Source organism: Bombus pyrosoma, linkage group LG17 (assembly GCF_014825855.1).
Source record: "Bombus pyrosoma isolate SC7728 linkage group LG17, ASM1482585v1, whole genome shotgun sequence".
Lineage (NCBI taxonomy): Eukaryota > Metazoa > Arthropoda > Insecta > Hymenoptera > Apidae > Bombus > Bombus pyrosoma.
In genome coordinates this window covers 4,578,725-4,590,800 of record NC_057786.1, presented here as the reverse complement: position 1 = coordinate 4,590,800, position 12,076 = coordinate 4,578,725, and the positions used below count along the sequence as shown (strand labels likewise).

General features: G+C 37.4%; 1 protein-coding gene and 1 pseudogene across 2 annotated transcripts; both read left to right on the top strand.

Annotated features, from left to right (window-relative positions):
- Positions 1 to 137: 137 nt before the first annotated feature.
- On the top strand, positions 138 to 620 carry LOC122577093 (annotated as a pseudogene).
- A 5,468-nt stretch (positions 621 to 6,088) lies between these two features.
- Positions 6,089 to 7,672, top strand: LOC122576932. 2 transcript variants are annotated; one of them, XM_043747849.1, is made up of 3 exons: positions 6,089 to 6,430; positions 6,694 to 6,771; positions 6,859 to 7,672. In XM_043747849.1, exons 1-3 carry the CDS (start codon positions 6,251 to 6,253, stop codon positions 7,036 to 7,038), a joined length of 438 nt encoding a protein of 145 aa, XP_043603784.1. In that variant the 5' UTR covers positions 6,089 to 6,250; the 3' UTR covers positions 7,039 to 7,672. The 2 variants fall into 2 exon arrangements, with proteins under 2 accessions (XP_043603784.1, XP_043603785.1); XM_043747850.1 differs by having other exon boundaries at positions 6,102 to 6,430; positions 6,712 to 6,771.
- Positions 7,673 to 12,076: the final 4,404 nt, after the last annotated feature.

Genomic DNA, 12,076 nt, shown 5'->3' with positions numbered 1-12,076 from the left:
CCGAACTATTATGACGAATATATCGACTGGAAAACCAATGTGCAGTATTATGTAAAACATATAAAATCCTAGAAATCAAACAATCGAGTTTAATTAGCAGCAAACCTGGATGCATAACCACATACGACCGTAATATCATGAAAATTGGAGAAACACGTAAAAATATTTCTTACGAAATCAAAATTAAGAATAGTTCACACAGTTTCAAAGAAATGGACATCCCAACGCTAGAGGAAATATTAGAAACAGCTCCAAAAGTAACTCACAATTTTAATCAATATAAAGCCAACCTCGGTACGTTACAAACACAAGTCAATAGCCTTTGAATGACGTATAAATTCACTCAGAGAATATGGCATTTAAACATTGCAAATATTAGGATACGTAGCCCTAGGACTAGAAACAGTATATATATTGTATAAATGTAAACTTTTCGAATGTCTAAGTCGAGTAATTCCTAAAAACACCAATTCTTCAATCAGCCCATGGGACGGTCACCTTCCAACACATTACAGAAAATGAAGATAACGGGATCATTTAAATCAGACGACCCACCAGAACCATACGCTTCAACGAAGCAAAGCGAATCTAAGAAGGGGGAAATGTCACACGCTGATTAAGGCCACCCGCTCCGAAACAGTAATCAAGTAGACGAAACATCCTGCATGCCACAGCTATCGAAATAATAACAGAACAGTAACTGAATAGCCGCCTCTGATATACATCCGACGATAACCGCTCCAAAGGAACTGAAACCTCAATATAAAATCCCTCCAAAATTAGAGCTCAAGACCTTATTCTGTTGTAACACCTTGAACCTTCCCTTTGTTGGATTTATATAATAAAAATTCCATCATCTTATACGAAGTTCAATTTCTTCACCTTATTCGTGAAGCGTTCGAACTGCGACGCGAGATCACCAGCGATCTATCGGTTTCGTGATTTCTTGCGTCTCCGACGTGACACGCTCCCCGTTACAACTAAATGATCTTTTTCATTTGTCTCGCTTCACACTTCTTTTGCTCTCACAACGTTTTATAACAGTGTTAACAATATACAGATAGAATATATAGTCTTTGTTTTTGATGCACCAGTTCGTTAGAATAAATATACTATTATTAGATGCTTTTTAACATGCCGATCCGTATCCTTATAATTTTTTAGAATCTTCAACCTCAAAATGTCGCTTCAAAATAGGAAACGAGGATCATATTGAAAACGCTATCGCGCGTGAGAGTGAAAATTGTGACGTGGATCTATGTGTCGTACCGTGCTTTAAAATATATCACACTCAATTGTATTATTAATTAGTAAAGTAAATTATTAAAGTGAAAGTATATATATCGTATCTTTAGGAAAAATTATAATTTAGTTATCAGAAACTTGGTTGCAATGTGCTTGCGTAGGNGAACAGCATTATCCGTCACACATTGCAGCGCTGTATCATTTACGCGAAATTCGCGTGAAGCTCTGCCGTACAAAGAAACAGCTTCGTGCAAAATTCAGCCGTATCTAAGAGGTTAAAGCAAGCTAGACATATTAAAGACGACAATAAGCTGCATCGACTGGAGATTGAAACGCACACGTACATTGATTTGTATATTTTGCCTGGAGGAACAAAGTTGTCATGATAGTATCTATATACGTTGACGATGCGTTAATTGCCTCGCAAAATCGAGACTAGATTAAAGAGATAAACGATCAGTTGCGATAAGAGTTCGAGATTGAAGATTTTGGAGAGGCAAAGTACTGTCTGGACGTTGTAATTAAAATTATATGTGTCATCACATAGCTTTTGAATTAAACGAGACTTGTGGTGCAGTTCATTTCTATGAATGTTCGTATTTGTCGCATTGAGTAATTCCTGTAGAAAAAAAATTATTCACTAAAGATCAAACTATTCGTATTTATTGTCTATTACTAGAATACATTGCGGAAAAAATTTTTTTGTGTATCTGAATAAATTTCCTTGACCGAATTTCCGCTAATATTAAATTTTGATAAATGAAGTTCCTTTTCAACCACTCCTTTTTGTGTTTCAGGATTGTAACGTTTACATAAACTAATTGATCGATTGCGTCTTTGTTTTACTTTGAAAGTAATTGTATTCGAACTTATTTTTAATGTTTCCCCACGTCGCCTCTGTGGTTCAGGCTCGAGGTCAATTAGCGATAATAAATAGTGGATGAAATGTCTTCCATTAGCCAGTCATTAATGGATTTGGACCCCATTTTTGAGAGTTCTAGAGGCTCTAGTATTAAAAACTTGGATCGTTATTTTCTAATAAACGTGACCGTTGTTTTTATTATTTTTAAGTCCGCGTTCAAACATAAGAAGAATATTAGAAGATAATCTGGATAAAATCAGTAGAAATTTATCGAATCATTAATCAGAATGTATTAATTATTCCAGTTAGATTTATAGAAATTGAAAGATATATTGAATATATATATTTACTGAGATATATGTAATTTTGTATGCTACACCGGATCAGCCACACAGTAGTGATACAGCTATATGAGTATGAGTGTGTGTGGAAGTGTGGGCGTGCGCAGCGTCTCGTAGAACGGAATAATGCGATTGTTCCGTACGCACGGTTGGGGAAAGATGGTGAGACAAAAAGAGTGCTGATACACGTACAATGGCTATCTACGAATATCTTGTAAATCACACATTAAATAAATATGAAACTATTTTAATATCATTTCTACGTGTGTTCCTATGTACTTATTTCGGCGATTAGGATTCACAATTCTCAACATGGTAGCAAAAGTTCGTGGTTGCCGAGATTTACGGTTATGAAATCACGTGTAACGGGAGGTTGACTTTAATAAAAATTGAAATAAGTCCTGAAGAGGTAGAAAGGCTATCGATAGAGCAAATAACAAAAATCTGGATATTAAAGAAAAGTTTTCTAGAAAAAGAAAAGAAAGGATGAAAATAAAAAACGAATCAAGGTGCCAGGGAACGATGAAATGAAACTTCGAATATTCGATGGACGTGATTACAAGATAAGCAAGAAAAGAGTATTACTGTATTTAAAGTGGAAAAAGTGTGATGAACCGACTACACGAGAGGAAATGGACACGGATACGCAAGACAACTGGGATGAAAAGAATCCAAAAGCGATGAACTATATCTATTGTAATTTAACAAATGAACAATTAGAATTTGTTGGTGACCTAAACACGACCTTGAGAATAATGAGAAATTTTGATGAAACGTATTTGAAGAAATCAACAGCACTGCAGATTTGTATAGACTCGACGCGACGAAGCTGAAGGACATTAAGGAGTCAAATTCCTTTTTCGCAGAGTTTGGAAAAATGACAAAATGAAAAGGTGCTGATGCAAACGTGAGTGAGCGTGAAAAACTCGACTACATGATGAAAACGCTACTAGACTCATTGAGTTACGTCGTTAATTTAATCGAATCATTGAAAGAAATTGATCGCACTTGTGAATTCCTAAAAAATAAAATTACTATGTGGGAAACGCGAATCCAGAGTGAAAGTGATAGGAAAAAGTTGAATCCACAAGACCACGGAAAACAACTCCGAAAATGGATCGCCGGATTCATCGATCGAGCGAAAAGGATCGTTCTCGTAGTGCGCATAATAAACTATAATAATCATACACAAACTAGTGCTAGAACTGTTAGGAGAAGATTAGAAGATTAACTTAAGAGGACGAAACCCCCACTACTGAGTTCTAGGAATTGAAAAAGACGACTTGTATTTGCTAAAGCTCATAAGCATTGGACAAGTGACGATTGGCAAAAGATTGTTTTCAGTATTGTTTTCAGCCGAATCGAAATTCAATCGCGTCTCTTCTGAAGGGATACGGTATATTAGACGTCCAATTGGCGGAAGTTTGAAAACACAGTGCGTTTTAAAATCTCTTAAACATGGTGATGGAAACGTTATGGTGTGGGCGTGTTTTTTTCGAGGCGGCCCTGGTACGATATGTCGTATCAATGGAATTATGGACCGTTTTCAATACATGGACATACTCAAGAACGCAATGTTGCCTTTTGCACGAAACAGTAGGAGTGGTGATTTTATTTCTCAAAATAATAATGATCCGAAGCACAAGGCTCGGGTTGTGAAACAGTTTTTTGAGGAAGAAAATATTACCGTGCTGCCATGGCCGTCGCAATCACCAGACATTAATCCAATCGAGAATTTGTGGAGCATGGTAAAAAAGGTTATAAACCGAAAAATTTAAATGAACTTTACTCTACAATTGAAACAGCTTGGAGTAATATTACAGTAGATCAATGTAAAAAATTAATAGATTCCATGCCAAGAAGATGTACCGCAGTGATAAGAAATAACGGATATTGGACAAAATATTAAATTTAAACAAAAATTGCGCATGTTTTCTTACCAAAAGTTAATATTTTTTTTGTGTAGTCTTAAACTTTTGACCGACCACATATTATATAGATTTCCTTCTTTTTTTATAACTTACCTACTGAGTAAAATATGAAAAAGAAATTTTTTTTGTAAGTGTATAAACAAATGTCTAATTAGTTAATACCAAAAGTAAAACACTGTATTTATATTTTTTATGGAAAGTAGATCAATTATTTATTTCTTCCATTTCGTCTTAATCTTTTGTCTGCTACCGTAAGTTATTCTTACAACGAGGGTGCCACACGCTCAAGAAGGCCCCCCGTCAGAAACAGTAATCAGATAGACGAAACATCCTGCGTGCCACAGCTATCGAAATAATAACCAAACAGTAACGGAATAGCCACCTCTGACATACATCCGACGATAATGTGACATCAATCACATCTCAACCTACATCAGAGATGAGACATCGATTCCGAGCTTCGGACTAATTTGGACACATCACCACCTTATCATCATAACATACACCGAGCCCCTCAACATCCTCAAACCAAAATATATATAAGTCGTGACTTCAGACAGCTCGAGCAGTTCTTGTTCTAGTTCCTGTACTTGCGCAGCCCCTTTCTCCGGCTCAGTGTCCTCTTATTGCTTGTAAGTGGTAAATTTATCATAAAGTTCGACGAAAAATATTAATAGTTGGATTACGACTCGGCATTCTTTTCTTTAATCATCCAACCCTGAAGTGTACGTGACAAGGGCTACCACGTCCAAAGAACGGATTCTTTTTAACGCAAGTAGAGCGCGATAATGGTGGTACGAACGGTATTATAGTGCGTACTAGCGACACGCGCAAAATAGATTGGATATTGCATAGTGAATGCTCAAACCACATAGTAAATGATGGCTTTTACTTTGTTAAAAACGAAAATTTGAAAAACCCGATAAATGTGAAAATTGGAGACGGCCGCATTCTAAAACAAACAAAAGTTGGACAAATTTTAACTTACTTTGTAGTAAACAAAATGAGAATTAAAATCACTATGTCCAATGTATTTTATGCGAAAGAAGTGGAGAAAATCTTGATTATCTATGCGAGAGTAACGAATGAAGATAAGATTGTCTGGGCAGCTTAAATCAAATTTAATTCGTGAAGGTGGACAGCATTAACTAGCGTTTTAGCTCGCAACTGGTAAATAAATTCCACTTTTCGGCTAACCTACTGTGCGTAGGGATACTGGCACGAGAGAGGATTAAAGTTGTTGAAAATGTACAATTATCTTCGATACACTGGATTTTTATTTACTTCGACTCGATTATATTATTATTGACAAAATTTATCTTTATCTTACGGGTATTCGTTATTGTAATATATGGGCTATGCCGCCCGTGAAGAGTAGGGATGTGGTTCTTCCGGTTGAGGTATTCACGTTCTGGTATCGGCGAGTTACAATGCGAATAACATGCTTGCGTGTGGCGTCGATCGCTCTTAATAGTAATACCGGTTAAATACTAAAGCTGTCAATCGAGTGAACTCGGACAATTTAATTTCGGTAAATTAACTAATTTGACTAAATTTATAAACTGTCAATTAAATTTTATTGGCTGGGGACCAACTTTCAACTGGCAGGATAACTTGTAGAACGTTGAATAACTATTGGATGCTACTAAGTTAACTCTTGATGCCCTTAATTATATAATGTTAAACACTTGACGCGATTGTAAAAGACGCGACAATAGACTGACAGCACGACGGCGATAGTAAAAATTAGACTCCTTGCTCTAAGTCTCTGCGCTTATTTGTATCTAAATCTTTCATGGGATAATTGTCCCGTGACAAATTATTCCCATGAGAACGCAACGCTGCACTTCTTTACCGAGGTTTCATATAGGATGCTTCTAGAACCTTTCATGCTGATGCTAGTGGGAACGTTCAAGACTCCTCCGGTACGCGTGCGTACGTCGGAGTGCATCAGCGTGCCACAGAGTAGGTGGGCATCTCATTGTTCTGCCGACCTTCGCCCGTGTAGCACGTGTTACTTCGTGTATAAGGTGTTTTTTCAAATTGTGAGAGTAAGTTTAATTTATTGTTTTATGGAAAGTGGCGTGAATTGGTTTTACGTAATGCGTGGTTTTGACGATTTCGTTCGTTTTCCTCTTTCTTTTTATCGTTTTATCGGTTTCTAGATAAACAGCTTTTGCATGCTGAGTGTTTGTTCGTTATTTTATTATCCGTCCATATTACGCGGATTTCGATCAGTATTTCCATATGATCGCTACTTTCGGCATTTTATCTTGATTTGATTTATTGGTACTTTACGTTTCTGCGAATATAGGTTTCATTGATTTTAAAGGTTCGAATTATGGACGCGGAGATATCCTCCATGTCAGATGTTCCCGTGCGAGCTGTACAAGTATGTGTTTCTTATTTTATTTTGAATTCGTCCTGCTTCGTTCGTCGTTTATTCATTCATTTCCTTAAACTGCGTGTATTGTTCCAGCGCAAGAGGAAGAGGAAGCGACGTAAAAAATACGTGAATAGTTCAAGAAAACGTGGTCGACGCGGAGGTNGTGAAGCGCCGCGAACGAATGTTGAAAATGCTGAAGGAGTTGCTTTCCACTCAGGTTGGCACCGCGACCCCCTCATCGGCGTCATGTCCCGACAACTCCCCAATCGTTGACCCGACTCCGTCTGACAAGGAAAACGTCGAGCCCTCACCGAGGTCTCCTCCCTTCAAAGTCCTCGATACCGATGACCGTGCCAAGGTTCGCCCGCTTGAGGATGCTCCGGGCGAAATCCCGGAGGCCCACATGCGCCAACATTCCTCTGGTCAGGGGGGAACTTCCCCGTCGCACGTTCCCGGTGTATCAACTGTCACGTCCCGCGACCCGCACGACCCGTAGCGCGAAAGTAATATTGATAATTTTTTTCAAATCAAAGTAATTTAAAACGTTTGTTTGAAACCGTGTTTACAGCATTTGAAGTGTAAGTTGCAGTTAAAGCGGCTAAAAGCTATATCTTGCCAAAACTTATCCAACTATGTAATTATAACGATATTAAAACAATTTAAATTGTAAACAAAGTCGGCAGTTGAATAAACGTTGGGGATCTTGCCAAACATTTTCAAAACAAAAACCCCGACGCTTTTTCATCTCCGACAGATATAAATGTAGTTCGTCAAGCGAATAATTACCATTCGAAGAGTTAGTTATCATTTTGTCAACCGAAGAATTTTATATCCGTCAGTCTGTCAGTCAATTGTCAATATCGGAATCGTGTAAGATTTGAATAAATCATCACATATTGTTAATTCACTTTCGAACAAATTTAATCCTCTCCCGTGCCAGTATTTCCGCACATAGCAGGTTAGCCGAAAGTGGTGTTTATTTCCAGTTGCATGAAACGTCAGTTAACGCTACTTTCTCGTCGGCAACTAAATAGAACGTAACAAGAACAAACTTCGTGAGATATATCCCGACGTTCCCCGTCTCGATTTTGATTTTGTTCAATAATAATATTTCGCATATCTATATGTCGGAGATAAAAGGACATCGTGGCCTTTCTTTTGGAACGTTTGGGAAGGTCCCCGATACTTTGGTCCAGACTTTTTATTATAGCTGCATTTAAATAATAAAACTGAGCAATAGATGTTTATGTTCCAATCCGAGTATGGGTGCCCAAGGTTTATAACAGTGGGCTTGAGCTCGAAGTGACATAACGGCTCACTGAACGTATCTACGGTCACGGGATGGACGTGTAGCTAACAGAGGTATGGAATAGTCATATAGCTCTCCTTAAAAACAAAGATTGACCCGAGAGGTACGGAGAGGAGTATATAAGGTCAGTTCTACTTGGACTGCATTTCAATTCATTCAGATAAGTTCTACTTGTATGTTGAGTCACACCAGGATCGTGTATCGCATCGCATTCGTCATCCCGTTGGCCGTGAATTCGTTATCGAACCTAAATTCATTGTCATCGCTTCTCGTTACGGCACGTGCGGAGCGCGGGACGCGACAATGCGTAAGATAAAATTAATTCTAGGAATGCCAAAAAACTTTGAGCAAGGACAATTAAAATGCGGAACATGCATCCAAATAAAATGCACAATTTACCCTTCCAAAATAACCGTAGTAGAGCACGTGAAATTTTAGAATCAGTACATACCGATTTAAATGATGATTTATGATAATGATCATGATAATAATACCGGGTATGATGTATCAAAATATTTCTTAATATTTATAGACTACTACTGTAAGTGCGCATTGATCTATACTTTGAAATCAAAAGGTGAAGTTTATGATTATTTCCTTGATTATATAAGCAAAGTTGAATATTTTATTGGCAAGAAAATAAAGAGACTAAGGTGTGATAATGGCAAAGAGTATATGAAAAAAGATACGTACAATTTAGTAAGGGAAAAAGAGATTTTCGTAGAACCATGTTCGCTTTATGTTCACGAGTTTAAATGGCATAACTGAGCTCTATAGTAGAACAATTATGAACTCTGCCAGATGTTTACTATTTGATTCGAAACTCAATATTATAAATTGGTCTGAAATAGTAAGATTCGCTGCATACTTAAAAAATCGAACCATTACGAACACTTAGAAAAGTGTAACTCCGTTTTAAATATTTTTTAAGAAGAAACCAAATATAAGCAATTTAAGTCTGTACGGAAGTGGAGTTTTCGTTTAGTAAGAGTACCTGAAATTAAGAGAAATTCGAAATGGGACAAAAATGTCGTCACTGGTATACTTGTAGGTTACGAAAACGTTGAATACAGAATTTTAGTGAATAACAAAATTATAATCGCAAGACACGTAGAGTTTATAGGTGAAAATGAGAATTTAGTAGGATTTAAATAAGAAGATGAATCGGATGATGAATCGGGAAAAGGTTTTGACGAACACTCTGAATCAAACAAAATTTACGAAAGTGCAAGAAATGAGGAAAAAGTCGAAAAGGTTAAAACAAAAAAGAACAGAAACTTAAGTAACGAAGCAGAAGGGAAACTTGATGATATAGGAAATAATTTGAGAAGATCAGAATGGGAAAGAAAGAAGCCTCAAAGATACGGTCAAACGGGCTGATATTTCATTTACATAAATGTAGTAAGCGCAGATAATTTCTAAAACCTATGAAGAGGTTTTAAGAGGAAAAGAGAGCGATTCATGGAAAGATGTAATGGATCGAGAAACGAATTGTTTATTTAAAAATAGAACTTGGCAATTAGTAGAGAAACCAAGAGACAAGAAAATATTAGATTTGAAATGGATATATACGAATAAATCTGATAATTGCAAGAAAGCGAGACTAGTTTTCCGAGGCTTCTGACAGAAAGAAGTACTGGAAGATTTATACTCTCCAGTAGGAAAAATGCAAACCTTGAAATTACTTTTATCTTACTGTTGTTTACTGTTGTCAATATGGTTTAATGATTATGCAAATTTATGTAGAAACAGCATTCCTAAACGGAGTTGTAAAGTCGGAAGTATTTGTGAAACAACTTGCAGGTTGCGATGACAGAAGCGGGAAAGTATGTAAATTACTAAAAGCGTTATGTGGATTGCGTGAAAGTTGAAGGGCTTGGTACGAATGTTTCGTCGATTATATGAAAGAATTAGGATTTCGAAGAAGCGAGAGCGATTATTTTGTGTACGTAAAGTATTCCCGCTGGGAGGACTTGTTTATGTGAATCTATGGGGGCTGTCAAACCCATGTTCCTGCAGCCAGGGAGGACCGTCAGGGCAAGCGTCCCGCTTACGCGAGTCCTCTATGTACACCGCAGGGAAGGTCGCCGGGAGTGTAAGGCTTTTAAGTATGGTTACACTCTCTCTACGTGACCTTCGGTAGTAGCGCATCCACGATCCTGATGCGAAGGGTGAGACTGTCGGGATAAGTTCCCGTGTACTTTGTACCTTCAGGCCCCCGCTTACTTCAGTCTCACCTGGGTCTGCCGAGCACGGTTAGCAGGTCGCTGGCCGGCAGTGACGTAGCCGTACATCCACACGATAATCGCACCAATGACTACGGATGGTACCATATGGCCAATTATGGGTTTGGACTCATGGTGGCAGCGTTTGATGGCCAAGATGCTGGAAAAAGGGCCGATTTAAGGGGTATTGGCTCCCTCGAATGGAACCATCCCGGGAGACGGTAGGGCTTAGAAATCGCCCCTTTCGACCAGAGACGAGTGACAGCCCCTGCCAGGTCTAACTAATCCAGGTAGCATGGTACTGGGTACCTCGTGCGCTGGTTGGGCGTAACCCCAACCTATGGCCCTAGGGGTGCCCGGCTACTGTATGGCGATAAATTTACGCTAAGGTGCTTACCCGTAGCCAAAGATGACAATTGTAGGTAAAGTATGAGAGCGATGATGTTATATATTCAATTCTATTCGTACACGATTTATTGATATGTGGAAAATATGAAAGAAAAATCAATGAGGTTAAAAACAAGTTGTCAAACTAATTTGCGACGAAAAGCTTAAGTGAAGTAAAGACTTACTTAGAAATTAACATTGAATATGATTATATGAAATGAGAAATGAAACTAGACCAAAGTAATTATATAAAGTCATTAGCGAGTCGATATAGTATTGAAAATATTAATCCGTATTGTACACCGATGGAACAAAACTTAAGTTTAGAACCCGCACAATCAGCCTCAGACGATGTGATATAGAAATCTCATAGGAACTCTATTATATATTAGTACTGGAACAAGTGTGAACGTTAGGTATAGCGTTTACGCTACATAAATAATTTATTATTTAAGTCGATTCCAAAACAGTTACGATGAGATCCGTTATAAATATGCATTAAGAATTCTAAAATACCTGTATTTGACTAGAAAATTTAAATTAACTTACGAAAGAAACTTAAATGCTAAAGTTATGGATTATTTCGTTGGCGCTGACTGGGTTGGGGATAAAGAAGATAGAAAATCCACTACGTGATTCGTAATAAAATTTTTCGGAAACGTAATAAACTGGAAATCCAGGAAGCAAAGTATCGTGACGAAATCATCAACAGCCGCCGAGTATGTAGCTTTGTCTGAAGCAGTGAGGGAAATTAAATTTGTAACGAAATTGTTGAAGGACTTTAAAATAATGATCGAGAGACCAATAAAAATTTACAAAGACAATTCTAGAGCTATTGCGATATGCAAATTTGGAAACTCGACGAAAAATTCCAAGTACATTGAAGTTCATTTCCATTTTGTAAATGAATGTTACGAAAGTAAAGAAATTGACGTTATAAAAGTAGATTCAGAAAATAATGTATTTGATATTTTAAGGAAGGCTCTAGGAAGAAATAAATTTGAAAAATTTAAATTACTTCTAAAAATGGTTTGACTGGTCTATAAGAAGTATAAGTTATGCAAAAGGTAAAATTATCGTTCAAGTTCTAAAGTAAAAATTGAAAAGAGAATTTACGATCTATGTGAATAAAACAAATTAAAAGGGAATTAATGTGTAGCACAAAAATTAAGGAGGTGTGTGAGATGTATGTGAGGTGAACTGCGTATGTGAGGATAATGAACGTACACGTAAGATGTTTGATGTTAATGTTGAGTTTATTGTTCGTTATAAAGTTATGCTCGCGGCGAGCGTCGTTACACAGATCATAAGATAACAGTCGTCGCTTTCGTCGTCGGTTCGGCCCGAGTTGTCTTTCGTCTCGTCGCGTAAGATCGAATGCCCCATCCGA